The sequence below is a fragment of the Leptodactylus fuscus genome, chromosome 3 (assembly GCF_031893055.1).
Source record: "Leptodactylus fuscus isolate aLepFus1 chromosome 3, aLepFus1.hap2, whole genome shotgun sequence".
Lineage (NCBI taxonomy): Eukaryota > Metazoa > Chordata > Amphibia > Anura > Leptodactylidae > Leptodactylus > Leptodactylus fuscus.
Genome location: NC_134267.1, coordinates 131477827 through 131495438, shown reverse-complemented (window position 1 = coordinate 131495438; position 17612 = coordinate 131477827). Strand labels below are relative to the sequence as shown.

The following is a 17612-nucleotide window of genomic DNA, read 5'->3' as shown; positions in this document are numbered from 1 at the left end:
GCGGCATTGACTGAGTTGTGGGAAATCAGGTAATCGTCACATGTGAGTACTACTCAGGGCCTTGTACTGAGGAGTAATTGCGTTAGATGGGTTTTTGAATTATTTGTTTTGGAAAATCAGGAGTTATCTATATTTTGGGCATACACAGGAATATGTTTGGCGATAACCATTATAATTGGTTGAGCATATGTATCGGGTTTATATTTCCATGTGTTAGCATTGGTCCTAATTATCGCTTTGGATTTTACACAATTTTGTTGCGATTCTTTGGCGGTTTCTTTCATGCCACTGACTATAGGAGATCTGTTATTCAATTGTATTTTCTTAAAATGCATATTTTTCTCAATTTAAGTATTCTTCATTTTTCATCTGAGTATCATTTTGAAATGAAACATTATATATGTACCATGTTTAGTTTGGATTGGAATTTGTGTTTGTTATTTTAGCTTGTTGGTTTTAATCCTGTGTTTACGGCATATGTAGAGGTTAACCCCTTTTTTTCCTTATGAGTTGTTACTTCCAGAATTCACAGGTGTCCGTAATTATGGATAAGGTATTTATAGCCTTTTTGAGGTGGGTTAAGTCATGCTATGACTAAGGGGACCACGGTCCTCGAAACGCGTTAGCTGGCTTTTCTTTTTTCCTGAAACATGGGAATATAATATGATCCATCATGCCTGTAACATAATTTGGACTTTTATGTCAAGACGAAAATAAAAAGAAACAGTTTTAAAGAAACAGAAGGGACACAAGGAGTGGAGCTGGATTCTTTATTTCGTTTTGTACAAAGCTATCGTCCTTAACACCTGGTTTTCTCTGGTTGCACTGATCAAATGTTGGGGTATTAGATGCCTAGCTGAAGAATTTCATGGATAAGACCATACCCACCTCCCCTGGCTCCCTGAGCCTAGAATCGTTAAAGCTAAGAATTTTGACTTACTCCTAAAGGGCCCCTGTACTCTCTTGTCTGAACTTTCCAAGGCTCTTATGCCTTCCCCTTCTAAAATTCTGCCAGAAGAACTCCTTCCATACCTGGTCCACAACAGTAGCCCTGTCTATGAAGACTTCTGGTCACACTTCAAAGGCAAACACCTGGGAGATCTCTTCATCCAGGGTTCCCCCACCTCTGAACTCTTTACAGAAGCTCATCCCTGGCATTTAATCTCTCATCTCCATTATTCACACTGCTAATGTTTCACTACCTCGCTGCCCAACGTCTCCGAGTTGACCAGAAACTGCTACTTTTGAGAGAGCACTTCTATCTAGGGAGCCTTCCATGCGGAAACTCTCCTGCTGTTGATCTTTCTTGGATATGTCTACTACACCTCTTGTTCCCCACTTCACTAGTTCAGGCGAGAAAGAATTAGGCATCAAGTTATCAAAAGAAGATATCTCCTTTGTCTTGAAGTACTCGCATGGTTTCTTGACCTGCATCATAATGCAAGAAATGCACTACAAGCTATTGTTATGGTGGTACAGAACCCCAGAATGGCTCTATGCACATAATTTTTCTCCATCAAAATATTGCTGGAGATGAAGCAAGGACATAGAATCACCCATCCATATCTGGTGGAAGTGCAAACTCATCTTCCCCTACTTGACTGCTGTACAGTCAAAAATCCGACAGGTCACTGGCTCTTCCATTTAGCTGACCCTAGCTATGGTTTGCCTTTCCACACCTCCTCTGCGCCTTTCTCTATCAAAATCAGATCTGACCACTTACCTCATCGAGAGAGCAAAATCACTCTTCCCTCTCCACTGGTTGCAGACTTCTGCTCCATCAGTATCTCAGTTCCTGTATATGGTGGGCCACATTGTCAGGTTTGAAGAATGTTTCAGCTGATCGAAGAGCACTAACCATAAATTTGTCAGAATGTGGATGCCATGGCTACAATTCCATAACTCTTCTGTGTAACTTGTCCATCTTTGACCATCTTTGATATGAGCAGTACACCTCCTAATCATACCACGTCACAGTGACCAGTTCTTTAGTTGGATAACTCTGGTTCTATTTCTACTTCTATTTCCATTTCTTTTCTATTCTTTCTCATTAACCCTCTTTTTCATCTTTCTTCTCTCTTTTCTCTCTCTTCTCTTTGCCTTCTACTTCCCCTTCTTCGACATTCTCTTTTCCTCTTTCTCCTCTCCCTCACCATTTTTCTCTCTTCTTTTCTTCCCTACTCTCGCAATCTGGACTTCTATTATCTTCACTTGCTACCTACCTTCTTTTGGACATTTCTTTCTCACATTATCGCTTCCTTGAAACCCCACCCTCTCCAGCAACATCTGGGTTCTCCCCTTCCCCCCCTTACTCCTCCTCCTCCTTTTTCCTACCCTCCTTCCTCAGACACTTAGGTTCCCCTCACCCCATTTTCTCCCTCTCCCCTACCTACCTTCCTTCCCTCATTTCCCCTACCCACCGCTTTCCTAGTTTGTAGTATTGTGGACAGGCACATTTCTATCTTTATTATAGATTTATATGACTATTCACTATGACTTTCATTGTTTGAATACTTGTATCACCTCATAATTTTTGTTTCTTCTTTGCAAATGTAAAATTTTAAAATAAAAGAAAATAAAATTTACAAATTAGCTGTAATTTCAATCCTATGGTTTGATTTTATAGTGTAACATTTTCTAGGATTAATTCCGTTATAAAAACACAAGAGAGTATTTATGGATCATGTAAAAACAATGCAACCTTTCACAGTGGCCCACAAATATACCAAGAAAATCCAGACTTCGCACCATTTTTATTCCAAATTTACCTACAATCGTTCTTATAAAATGAAACCTTTCATACCATTGATGCCTCAAAAATGGAACCCTACACTTGGATGAAATACCCCGGCGACAAAGCTTGCGGCTGTTGCCTGAGCCCTAGGCTAAAACTGTGAGTTTGTCAGTTAGCCTAAGGGTAAGTTCACATGATGTAACGTTGAGCGTGATCTGGCACGTATACATATATATCTTTACATTTACTATATCTCCTTGTATGTAGCCCTATATACCTTGTAGGGTTGGAGATGTTTCCTATATTAGGGTTAGTGTCTCATTAGTGCTCACTCCATGTCGGTTTTATTTGTTCTGAGTCAATCGTTTTAATTGATCACAATAAAAGTTATATTTTAGTTTTTTCCATGCTGTTTTTGTATTTACTTTGTAGCATTAGGTACCCACTTGTCTTTTGCTTACACTTGCTGTACACTTCATTTTTTTTCTTTACAGTCACATAACTAATTTAGGCTTACTGTAGCATGATCAAGTTGTTATCTAGCATGTCATATAAAACAATTTCAACCAGCCATAATGGACATGTGATGTATGGCATATGTGCCACCAGCTATTACTTGAAACAGCTATCTTCCTTTTATGTAATAGCCCATTACACTGGTAATACAAATGTTTTATATGGAAGAGGCATCTAAATACTCAAGAGACTCCATTTAACATTTACCTTTGACATTAGTCTTTTTAAAGTTCTAATGTAGTGCCTCTTTGAAACCTCACCTGCTATCTATAGCTCTCTATTTTTCAGTGTTCAAATCCTTTTTAGTTTCTATTTCCACAATGGAGAGGTCATAGATTAAAGAAAAAATAGTTTAGATACAGATACTGGGTTAGGGTATTTTACAAAGGTGGTATTGTTCCCTTACATTATAAATTTTAAAACAGATGAAAGATGAATTCTGTACTTTGAAAATTACTACATAGAATATCTTAAATATTTCAATATTTTTAAAACTATCTGATAATGTAAATGGCTAGAAATAAAAAGGAAATATAATATTAAAATTAAAATAATATTATTAAATTTAATAGTTTCACTAGTATATTAATCTTGAAGTTAGAGAAGATAAGTATATTTAATTTCCATTGCCAAGGAGGGTTGCCAAAAAACAAAATGAACCTCTAGACATTGTAAATCCAATCAATTGTACAGGTGTTTTGCATTGTTTTAGAAATAACTAATTTTTTTCTACATACTTTTGTGGCATTTCTTATATGTTGTGTATTTTAAACAAAAAGGACAAATTGTGTAAAGTATTATAAAATGGATACTGTATTATGGGAATAGTAAACACTACATCAGCCTGATAAAATGTTTGCTCAGAGCTCTGCTGTCAAAAGTCATGTTGACATCTTAGCAGCTGAATGTACCAGGAAGCCACATCGACCAAAAAATGTAGAATTAGGTAACCATGCAAACAGCTGCTTGAAAGCCTAGAACTATTTGCTAGGTCAAAATCTGTGTACCCTTTGGTATTAAATTAAAATGGTCTATGTAGCAAATGATACTTTGTCAATATACAGTTCAACAAATAAATATGAATATTTGTGTACAGACTATGTATTAAATTTATTTATATATCCCTGTCTGTAGAATTGGGATATGTTATGTGTATTTATTAAGCACATTTTATTTGTTTAAAATGAAGCTACAAAAACAACAACTTTATCTTAGTCATACAGGCTACATTTTATGAACATTATCAAACATACTGTATGTGTCTACTAGTATATTCCATTTATATATGTGGATATATTAATCATTTCCAGAATTAGGATTTGGGTCTAAAGTCGGTGTGAACTCTATGTATTATGTATGGTATGTTATTATATTAACCACAGTAACAAATTGTCAATACAATAAGCAATTTTTCTTAATATTACAAATCAAAAGTGTTAAAACTGTAGCTGGTATATGGTATATAAGGAATGACCACACTTATAGTGAACAGCATACTCAAATTATACTATGTGTAAATGTTACTTGTGTATGCCATAACAATGACAAAGTCTGTATAGTTTTTTTTTTTGTTTTTTTGTTGTTTTTTTTTAAGGCATTTTGCTAATGCCCACAATCTAATTGAATGCTAATATGCAAATGTAAAACATTATCTTTGTATTATTTTTTTTTTAATTAATTTAAGGGGTTGTCATGAAGTCTGAAACAGGTGAATTGTCCTTGTACTATAATCGTGTCCATTCATCTTAATGAGTGTCATGTAATACTACAGTACAGTACATCTTCCCTGCAGCACATGAAAAGCTTGGCTGATCATAGCCTTTTTCTAATAGTTGTTTGCCAGGGGTGCTGGAGGCTAGTTCCAGGTGATCAGCTGAATACTCAGGCTGCCATATTTCAAAAGCGGATTAGCTCTTATTAGACAAACCAGTTGAATTTATGTTTAAATTTTTTTTTTGCCCACTAACAAAATGCATCCCCTGTCCAATGAATAGTTGGGATAACAACATTTATTAACCCTTTGCAAGATTAAATATAAATTTCTAATTGTTGACTTGTATATGGAAATATTATCAAGATGATTAAAAATGAATAATTTTGTCATGTCTTATGATGACAATACTCAATTTAAGGGCCTACCGTATTTTTCGGACTATAAGACGCACTTTTTTCCCCCCAAATTTCGGAGGAAAATGAGGGTGCGTCTTATAGTCTGAATGTGGGTGGAGGAGTGGGTTTGCAGCATGGCCGCGCTACTGCCACCGCTGGTTTTCTTCAGCGGCAGTAGCGCGGCAATCTGCAGGCCCCGGCAGCTAAGACAGTCCCTGGCATCTGCTGTAATAGACCGGCGGATGCCGGGGAGTGTCTTAGCTGCCGGGGCCTGCAGATTGCCGCGCTACTGCCACCGCTGGTTTTCTTCAGCGGCAGGAGCGTGACAATACTGCAGGCCCCGGCAGCTAAAACACTCCCCGGCATCCGCCGGTCTATTACAGCAGATGCCGGGGACTGTCTTAGCTGCCGGGGCCTGCAGATTGCCGCGCTACTGCCGCTGAAGAAAACCAGCGGTGGCAGTAGCGCGGCCATGCTGTAAATCCACTCCTCCTCCACAGGTCCCGGCAGTCAGTTAGCCCCCCCCACCGGCCCCATACCTTTAGTGATGCAGGCCGGCTCCTGCACGGCGAGGCCGCAGGAGCCGACCTGTTCCGATGACAGCCGGGAGCCTAATGAAGGCTCCGAGGCTTGTCATAGATATATATTACTATCGCAGCTGGTCTATGACCCTCCGCGATAGTAATGTATAGAATCTCCCATAGACGGCAATACACTTGTATTGCCGTCTATGGGACTTGCAATCAAATGATTGCAGTTTCAAGCCCCCTAGGTGGGGGATATTAAAATAGTAAAACAAACAAAAAAAAAAAACCACTTAAAAAAAATATAATAAAAAATAAAATAAAAGTTCACCTCCTTTCTCTAGAATACATATAAAAGTATAACATTACTGTGAAACATACACATTAGGTATCCCTGTGTCTGAAAATGCCCGGTCTACTAATATTTTTATGTACAGTGAACGTCAAAATCAAAAGTGCTAAACTGCCGGGTTTTTCTCTCTGTTTTGCCTCTGAATTAAATAAAAGGTGATCTAAGCAATAAACATTTCCCAAAATGGTATATCTAAAAAGTACACCTGGCCCCACAAAAAAAAAACGCCCTATACATCCCCGTACAGCTGCAGGGTCACCTGTCAATGTGGCCTTGCAGCTGTTCCAAAACTACAACTCCCATATATTAAATATTTTACCATTTTTTGCCTGAAAATTTTTTTTCCCTATTTTTCTCCTCTAAAACCTGGGTGCGTCTTATAGTCCAGTGCGTAAAAATACGGTAATTTATGAAATGACTGATAATTTGCCCTTGTCAAAGCAAACCTGTCACATTGAAAATGCAGTCTGATCTGCAGGCAGCATCCTATATAGCAGGATAGATTGATATACAGTTTTGCTACAAAGGATTCTGTACAATGTGATACTTGTTAACATAAGTTTCTGTTCTTTATGGCTTAGGAGTCAAGTGATTTGTAATGTATCCCCTTAACTTTGATCCCTACTGATCATTCTCTACAAAGAACTGGTGGTGTAGTCATGTCAGGTGGTATAGTCATGTCAGAACAACAAGCACCAATTTACTATGCTTGATTGTAGAAATACAAAGCAAGGTACAGCTTAGGCTACATTCATATTTGTGTCTGAGTGTCTGTAGGAGACTCCATTGTGGTATATGCATGACAAAGTCCTTCACGCACAAATTTTCTATCCACTGCTTTCAGTTTAAAATAACAGTCATCCAATGGACCACATAATAGTCAATGGGATCCATCGGGCTTCATATGTAAACACTATTTTAATGGTCCTCCTGTCCATTTTTCTGAACCGCCAATGGACCAGAACAACGAACAGCCAAGTATTAACCTAGCATCCCAGTGATTCAACACTCTTTACAAGAGACGTCAGTCACCCAGAGTTTCTGTAAGTTGACACTTCCCTCCGTGTTTATGGACCAGGCCTCTGGATCCTCATGACACAGTAGCTATTTCCTGGGATGATGTAGACTGATTCACCATTATGCCACGTGAATTGAACATTTCACTGCCCTGGGGAAGATCAAAGGCCTTTCATACAGAGAACCTCTCCTTGGCAGGGACACTGTATATGGCTATTCTGTATAATGTGCTACTTCTTTTATATAATATGCTAGATTGCACTACTTTTTCGTCGAGACAGGCTTGCTTTAACAAACCCATTGTGTTCAGTGGGAATTTTTGATTTTGACTGGAAGATTAGCATATTCCAAAAAATTACATCATGGGTCTAAAATGAAAGTAATTGTTAATTTTTACATTGTGATTTACATTGTGATTTGATTTAGTTTTCAGTAGACGAATTTGATTGAAACTTGTCCTTCTGTTTTTGGACAGGGAGAACCTGGTCTCGATGGTATTAAAGGAGAAAAAGGAGACGTGGTATGTATACCTTTTAGTTTTTATTAAACTAACTGGAACCTCAGGCCAAGTTTTTATTTTTATACTTTTAATAGTTTTTTGTATGTTTTTATAACAGTTACATTTCTTTATCACACTGCAAAAAAATCATCTAAAGCAGTATAATGGACCAAATCGCTAAATAGGTAAAATGTCCCACAGTTTACCAGTCAGCAGAATACAGACTATTTACAGTATCCGGTATTATGAAATGTATAATCATGTTTAATTTCATTTGCAATAAATGACAGAATACATTTCCGGATCTAAGGAGCAGATATATTGTGATTTACATATCACAGGATGTCAATTATGCCTTATGGAAAAGCTTTTCCTTATAGGATTATTAGAGGCAGAAAGTCTACAGAGGAAAACTGCGAACATTCTGTGAAAAGCGATATGGGAAAACCTGCAATGTGATTTTTCCCACAATGCATTTTGGCTTGCTACAAGGGGCCTAAACCTTTAGGGTTTTTTCTTTCCTAAACTAAATTAGTTTGAGTATATTTTTGACCTACATCTGCAGTAGCTACAAATTAGCTACAAAATGATAATCTGACTAAAAATGAATATATTCTGCATAAAATTATGCATAAAATAAGCAAATCAATTTCTTGAGGAAAATTGTACAATCCGAGAAACTTTAACTGTCCACTTAAAAATGTTTTCAATGGCTCGCATTCATTTTCACTGTTAGTAACAAAATATCAACCATGGATCTAGCGGCTAAAATTGTGGCCATAAACTGTTTTACTCATTTTTTTTTCTAATATATAAATAGTCATATAATAAGATCTTATATATCAATTTTACAATTATTGATTGATATTTGATTGCACTAGGCTAATAAGATGTTATACAATGTATAGCTGATGAGATATTAATAAAGAAATATATTAAGTGACCCTGAGCTATGAGAATTAAAGGCTACATTTCCTAGAAATGCAATAGAATGTGTGATAAGTCACTGTAACACCATAGATCAGAATGAGGTACACTGCAATACACCATTTATCAAATCCACATGAATACCACAATAGTTGCTAAATTGCTTTTTGAGCCGTCATGGCTGGAAATTGATTCAAGTATTTATATTTTATTTTATGCTTCTGGCAAACTTCTACTACTGGAGCTGCTATCTTTCATAGGAATGCAAATTCCAATATCCATATTAAACTATAAAGAGAAGAGTAATATGAAACGACTTGGTTTCTGCACCTCTCTAGAGGGACCTAAAGCTTCAGGCAAGATAATTCCAGCTTCAAGAGGTTTCATGGTGTTATCATCTGCATTTCCGAAAATAGCCCTTTTTGACTATCTGTAGTATCTGTTAAGCTTTGCAAATAGGTTTTGATTTCTCGAGATGGGCACCTTTCTCCAGCTTGGAATGACTTGTTAATTATTTACAAGTGCCTTAGCAGCTGTGTCAAATTTTTAGGAGATTTGAGACACGTCGGTTGATGTCACGGATATAAATTTGCAGTTGTTGCTGCCATTCCTTTATTGTTGTATTACTGAGATTGAGATCATTTTCAATCTGGGGCATCATGTGCTTATTACAATATTTATGCTATGAGTATTGCTTATAATGTGTAATATATATATATATATATATATATATATATATATATATATATATATATATATACAGTCCTATGAAAAAGTTTGGGCACCCCTATTAATCTTAATCATTTTTTGTTCTAAATATTTTGGTGTTTGCAACAGCCATTTCAGTTTGATATATCTAATAACTGATGGACACAGTAATATTTCAGGATTGAAATGAGGTTTATTGTACTAACAGAAAATGTGCAATATGCATTAAACCAAAATTTGACCGGTGCAAAAGTATGGGCACCTCAACAGAAAAGTGACATTAATATTTAGTAGATCCTCCTTTTGCAAAGATAACAGCCTCTAGTCGCTTCCTGTAGCTTTTAATCAGTTCCTGGATCCTGGATAAAGGTATTTTGGACAAACAATTCAAGTTCAGTTAAGTTAGATGGTCGCCGAGAATGGACAGCCCGCTTCAAATCATCCCACAGATGTTCAATGATATTCAGGTCTGGGGACTGGGATGGCCATTCCAGAACATTGTAATTGTTCCTCTGCATGAATGCCTGAGGATTTGGAGCGGTGTTTTGGATCATTGTCTTGCTGAAATATCCATCCCCGGCGTAACTTCAACTTCGTCACTGATTCTTGAACATTATTCTCAAGAATCTGCTGATACTGAGTGGAATCCATGCGACTCTCAACTTTAACAAGATTCCCGATGCCGGCATTGGCCACACAGCCCCAAAGCATGATGGAACCTCCACCAAATTTTACAGTGGGTAGCATGTGTTTTTCTTGGAATGCTGTTTCTTTTTGGACGCCATGCATAACCCCTTTTTTTATAACCAAACAACTCAATTTTTGTTTCCAAAATGAAGCTGCCTTGTCCAAATGTGCTTTTTCATACCTCAGGCAACTCTATTTGTGGCGTACGTGCAGAAACGGCGTCTTTCTCATCACTCTCCCATACAGCTTCTATTTGTGCAAAGTGCGCTGTATAGTTGACCGATGCACAGTGACACCATCTGCAGCAAGATGATGCTGCAGCTCTTTGGAGGTGGTCTGTGGATTGTCCTTGACTGTTCTCACCATTCTTCTTCTCTGTCTTTCTGATATTTTTCTTGGCCTGCCACTTCTGGGCTTAACAAGAACTGTCCCTGTGGTCTTCCATTTCCTTACTATGTTCCTCACAGTGGAAACTGACAGGTTAAATCTCTGAGACAACTTTTTGTATCCTTCCCCTGAACAACTATGTTGAACAATCTTTGTTTTCAGATCATTTGAGAGTTGTTTTGAGTAGCCCATGATGCCACTCTTCAGAGGAGATTCAAATAGGAGATCAACTTGCAATTGGCCACCTTAAATACCTTTTCTTATGATTGGATACATCTGGCTATGAAGTTCAAAGCTCACTGAGGTTACAAAACCAATTTTGTGCTTCAGTAAGTCAGTAAAAAGTAGTTAGGGGAATTCAAATCAATAAAATGATAAGGGTGCCCATACTTTTGCATCGGTCAAATTTTGGTTTAATGCATATTGCACATTTTCTGTTAGTACAATAAACCTCATTTCAATCCTGAAATATTACTGTGTCCATCAGTTATTAGATATATCAAACTGAAATGGCTGTTGCAAACACCAAAATATTTAGAACAAAAAATGATTAAGATTAATAGGGGTGCCCAAACTTTTTCATAGGACTGTATATATATATATATATATATATATATATATATATATATATATATAGTATTTTTTTTTCCTTTTTGCCAATGTCTTTCTTTCTAGATTACTGAAAAATGTGTTGTGGTGTATAGATTACCTACATTTAAAGAGGTCCTTTCATGTCCTCATGAATATGCGGTTTTATATACCGCTAGAAAGCCGACAGTGTGCTGAATTCCCGGTATGTGCCCCTGGACTGAAGAGGATATCGGTGCCGTTAATTTCAGAACCGACATCTCCTCACTATAAGAAGGGTGTTCCTCATAGCTCAGCATCATTACTGGGCTGTAAGGAACACCCCCTCTGACAGTACAGGGCTATGGGCAGTACAATCAGGGGGGGGCAGTCCTCACCATCCAATGACGACACTGATATCGGTACCGATATCAACAGCCCCAGAGCACATACTGGGAGAGCCAACAGTGTGCTGAATTCAGTGCACTGTCTGCTTTCTAGTGTTATATGAAACTGCATATTCATGAGGACATGAAAGGTCCTGTTTAAAAGGAGTCTATGAGTGGTAAATTCATTATAAACCTAATCACAGTACTTTGTAGAAGTGATTCTATAGTTTCAAAACATACCTCTGTTATTCAGCTTTGGAGCCCCATTTTCATGCAAATTGCCATTTTATTCATATGCACATGAGGGGAAAAGTGATTTGGGTGTGCCTTAGTTTTCTTGGGCTCAGCTCTAGATTTCCATACCTTGCACTTTTTTCCATTGTTTAAATAAGGCAGTGATTTACATGAGAATGAAAATGGGGCTCCAAAGCTGAATAACAGAGGCATATTTTGACGTGGCAGAAACTCCTCTACAAGGTACTTTGATTAGGTTTACACCCAATCTAATGCCAACAGACTGCCTTGAAAGGGATTATGACCACAGGTTATGTAGTGTTGTGGGTTTTAGTCGCAGAATGTGAATGAAATTTGTAGAAATTACCTTCAGGTTTTAATAATAATAATAATAATAATAATAATAAATTATTATTATTATTATTATTATTATTATTATTATTATTAATTATTTTAATTAATAAGTTATTATTATTATTATTATATTATTAACTAATTATTAATTAATAATAATAATAATAATAATAATTATTATTATTATTATTATTATTATTATACACAATTGCAAAATCAACTACAAGAGACTAACTTAATGACCAACTGGCATAGTGGGATAGAGGACCCTACCCGTAGGTGAGGAAGGAAATTGTTCAAATGGTGTGTCATGGAGGCAAGGTTATGTTATTTTATATATGTCCCCTCTATCTGACTGTGGGACATAAGAAGCCTAACCCTTTTCTGACTTCTACTGTACTATTACTTTCCCAACATGGCAGGTTTTTAAAAATGGTGGCTAATCTGAGGCAGAGCGGCCACTGTAACCACCATATCTTTATTGTGTTTTGCATCTGAGACGTGGAACTAATCCCTGTGATCAGAGGTCACTCTGATCTAGAGCATTGCTGTTTGTGATATCCCCAAATTTAAAATAATTCTCCTGAGGCTGGTACCTTTACCATTGCAGGATGGTTCCCATGCAGCAAGATCACAGGAGCCATTCTGATTGTATGGCATCCAGGAGCTTAATAAAGGCTCCCAGGCCTGTCCTAGCAATATAGTTGTATTGTGGTCTATGTGACATGCAATCAAAAATTGCAGGTTGAAGCCCCTAGCGAGGCTAATAAAATAAAATAAGTACAAATCACCCCTCCACCACGGTGTTTGACAGTTGGTATAAGGTGTTTGTGTTGATATACTGTGTTTGATTTCACTCAGTGGTGGTGTCCATAATAGCCAGACATCTCCATTTTTGCCTCATCTATCCAATGTCCAAAGGACATTGTTCCAGAAATCAATTCAGATGCACCTATGCAACGTAAGCTGATCTGGCAAATGAGAAGGAAGAGTTTTTCCTGGCAACCCTCCAAACAAGCCACAGTTTTTCTGTCTTTTTCTAGTTCTATTGTCATGAACTGGAACATTTAACATGCGAACTGAGACCTGTAGAGTCTTAGATGTCGCTAATGGTTTTTTTACAGGATCTGTGACTACGGATGAATTTTCTGGGATATTTACTCCTGAGAAGATTATCAACAGTCTTGAATGTTTTCAAATCCAAACAATATTTCTTGCTGTAGAATGGTAGATTTTAATTTATGCTGCTTTATAGGGCTGGTTACATTCATTCACTTTGTCAAGGGCATTTAACTGGTTGTTATTTACCCTGTGAATTCCTAAGGCAACATGCACACGACCACTTGACCATGTGTAATTTACGAGCTGCAAAATACGGCCCAGTGTTCAGTTTTTGCAATCTGTGTATCATCAATGTGTCTTCAGGATGAATAACTTCATATTCTAATGAACATTGTGCCACCACTGGATTGGGACTGGTTGACAGAGATAGAACAACCTCCCCTAACTAGTGCTGTAGAGTTTATAAATTAATTTGAAAGTCTAGGAATAGATCGTTTTTCAAAGTTTATAGCACTCAAAGCTCTTATTTTAGTAAATTAGTACATTTTGTGAAATATCAATTCTGGAGCTTACTTAGAAATCTGCGTTTTGTTGTTTGTCTTTAATTACTCCTGAATAGTTAAAACTAAATTGATATCAGGATGTGACCATTTCCCTTATGAAAGATGTGTGACTCTAATGGTTTTATTTATTTATTTATTTAATTAAATGGTACTATATTTAACCCTTTAAAGATGTAGGGTTGTTTGGGCAATAAGACTCTGCAAGTTTTTCATATTTTCTATCTTCCTAAATTCATAGATTTTTTTTTATCTCTATCTTAACATATTTACAGTGTTTCCCCTGAAAGTAATACATCCCCAGAGTATAAGACCTATTGCAGTTTCTTCCATGCAAAGAAATATAAGGCCTCTACTGACAATAAGACTTAGTGGTCTAGTAGTTATTGCTATAGCCGTCACAAACCTTGTGTGATGACTAAAAAGAACACCAGTTTTCCCTTGTTGTCAGATTCCATTATAAAAACCCACAAATGTAGCTGTGTACAAGTGTAAAGTGTAAACTTTACACTTTACACACACTTCTTGTAAAGTGTGTGTGGCCTACAAAAATGATGGCTGAGTGAGGACTACCACTAAATGGAAGTGCTCAAGAGGACCTACAACAATCATCAGGTACACTGCAGGCCCTCAGCACTGCACCACCACAGAAGGTGGCCTGGAGGAGTAGTTGACAATTACTCCTACTCCCATTCACTGGTTACCTTAATTAGGTTACTGCACATGTCTATTCTATGAAAAAAAATGGAAATAGTATAATGGAAGACTCGATGGACCCTTATTTTTTTTTCCTTGCAACATCCTTATATGTTTCCATGTTTTTAAGATTTTCTCTAATGTTGACAGTGTACCTTGATAGGTTGCCAATTGATATCACCATAATTGCAGAAACCTTCTATGGTTTGGCACTTGCCATGGTTTCTTTAATGTAGCCAAGTTATAGTCTATATATTTTTCCTTATGACCCAGACCATAGAAAGCTCCTGCTTTCATGGTTGTATATATTGGCAACCACCAAGCCAAAGTTTTTCGCCACTAATGTTGTGCCCATATTTATCTCCACACAAAAGCCAAACAACAGATATGGCTATTTACCTGTAGCTTGTATACAGACAGTTATGTCTGATATTTCTGCTATCAGCTTACCAAGAATTTCTCACTTCCACATAAAATATGATTGTCCTAGATACGATATAGTCTTGTTATGCTTGCAGTTTATTAAGATGATCCTTGTTTCAAATTAGTTTTTCATCTTAAGAAACAGGTAGCTGTCTGAGAGTCTGATATATTCTGGCTTCAGCAGAATATAGGTTGCACCTGAGTCCCCTTCCATAATCATAATTCAGTCAATACTGCAATGCTACTACAGCGAAGTATAACAAAGACATGTGAGAGTCTCTTTATTGAAAATGGCATGTTAGTATTTGTTCAGCATTTATTCTGTGTGGCCCAGTTCCAAGCGCAGTTAGATTCCAATAATCCACTGTATATTTTTTAATAGTAAAGATTGATAATAGTAAAATTTGTTGCGTATATCCCGATAATAAAACACACTGATTAAAGGATGAACATTTTGGTTGGATACAGCATAGTCTTTACTACATACATCATGACATAGGCCAGGGTTACATTGTGACTTTGGTGATTGCATTGTGACATTGCATTTAAAGGGGTTGGCCACTTTCAGACCAATATTGACAAACAAATGTACAATAAAAAGTTGTACAATTTTCCAATATATTTTCTATATCAATTCCTCACGGTTTTCTAGATTTCGGCTTGCTTTCATTCATTCTGTTACTTCTAGTGTATATAACGCTGACCATGGTCATGTGATTTACGGCCCATGGTCATGTGATGAGCACACAGGTGTACAGCTGATTACCAGGCAGATATCTGATTACTGTGCTGTGACTGTAACGAGCGGCACCTGTGTGCGCATCACATGACCATGGACCGTAAGTCACATGACCATGGTCAGAGTTTTATCCACTAGAACAGGGGTAGGCAACCTTTTCTGTTTGGCGTGCCGATTTAAATTAAAAAATCAAAGATAAGGTCCTCGGAGTGCCGGGCAATAATTGTAAAGCTGACGACACCTACACTAAAGTCATATAGCACAAACCGCAACATAGGGGTGCTGTCATACTGCGCTCCCAGCCACATGCGCTTACCACTATTTGCCTGGATACACATGTTCTTTTCCTTTAGAAGCAATGTAAGTACATGCGAAACCCACAATTAGTGGTAATGTATGTGACTGGGAGCAGAGTAAGGTCATACCTGTAAAGAGCTGACACACAATGTACCTGTATGCTACATCCAGTCCTCGGCCGTTAGTAACTTCAGTTTTCTGTAAGGGAGCATTCACACTACTGTCTGTGTCCAACAGATAGTGTCCGCTGCTAATGTCTGTTCAAAATCTTGTGCGGATATTAGTATCGGACACTAGCTGTGTCCGTGACATTTTGCATTGATTTAAACGGACACCGGGTGCGTTCTTTTACTGTCCGTGCCTGTCCTTAACTGTCCGTTCACAAAGATGTCCGACTTTTCAAGCGGACAGCAAAACCCGACATGTAGGTTTTTCTGTCCGCTTGAAAAGTCGGACATTTTTGAGAACGGACATTTAAGGACACCCACGAAGAGTAAACGAACGCACCTGATGTCCATTTAAATCAATGCAAAATGTCACAGACACAGCTAGTGTCCAATACTAATATCCGCACAAGATTTTGAACAGACATTAGCAGTGGACACTAGCTGTCGGACACCAACGGTAGTGTGAACGCTCCCTAAGTGAAACACAGATTAATTTGTCACTTTTAGTTCCTGGCGGTGCAGTAACAGCAAAACCCCAGCCAGGAATTAATGGGTGTCACACTTTCAACAAAGTGGCCGCACTGGTGCCCAGGAACTGGATTTGGCTTTAATTGCATCTAGTTACAGTGTCACCATCCAATAGAATCACACTAAGGCTGAGGCCCCACATTACAAAAATGCAGCTTTTTTATTGCAGATTTGGCTGCGTTTTTCTTTCCGTCAAAGCCAAGAATGGCTAGAAAACGAATGGGAAATATATAGGAAGCTTCTTATACGTCTCCCTCCTGGCTCAATCTACTCCTGGCTTCGGCTCAAAAAAACCAGCAAAATCTGCAACGAAAAAAAGCTGTTTCTGCAACGTGGGGCTTTAGCCTAAGGCCCCCACGTTGTTGGAATACAGCTTTTTTTGTTACATATTTTGCTGTGTTTTTCTGAGCCTAAACCAGGAGTGGATTGAGCAGAAGGGAAACGTATAAGAAGCTCCCTATATATTTCCCATTCCTTCTGTGGCCATTTTTAGCTTTGGTTGAAATAAACCGCATCAAAATCTGCAACAAAAATGCCGCATTTCTGCAACGTGGGGCCTCAGCCTTAGGCCTCCTGCATACAAGTGGCACGCATGTGGTTTTCACTGACCTACACATTAAAAATGAATTCACAGGGCCACAAATGCAGACAGATATAGGGGATGTATAGGACACATATAGGACCTGCTCAATAGTTTTCAGCTCTTCAATTTGGCCCAGATACACAGCCACAAAAAGAATGGCTGTATATATGGGTCAATTGAAATATATAGGTCTGTACTTTATCCGCAGTTGTAGATAAAGAGTCTGGTCATGTGCATTGCAGGTTACAACTCAATGTGCCTCATAGTAATAGCAGTTAACCCCATCATGTCCCTTACATTAACCCTCTGTGTGCTTTACATAAGGGACACTGATATGTGAGACATATGGAGGTAATAAGTGAATATCTTCATTATTTAGGTCCTTTATTAGTACCTCCATATGTATCACATATCAGTAACCCTTATGTGAGCCACACAGGGTTAATGTGAGGGACATGATGGGGTTAACTGCTATTAATGTGAGGCACATGGAGTTACTAAAACTAAATTAATAAAACCAAATGCCTGACATTCATAAGAATAGTTAGTAACA

The 17612-nt window shown here is 37.7% G+C and overlaps 1 protein-coding gene across 2 annotated transcripts in view; it reads left to right on the top strand.

Moving 5' to 3' along the window:
• COL19A1 (collagen type XIX alpha 1 chain) overlaps nt 1-17612 on the top strand; it is a 661532-nt gene that overhangs the window by 199115 nt on the left and 444805 nt on the right. For both annotated transcript variants that reach the window (XM_075268349.1, XM_075268350.1), the window contains exon 13: nt 7728-7772. In XM_075268349.1, coding sequence (XP_075124450.1) covers nt 7728-7772 — 45 coding nt within the window. The remainder of the gene's footprint in view (nt 1-7727; nt 7773-17612) is intronic.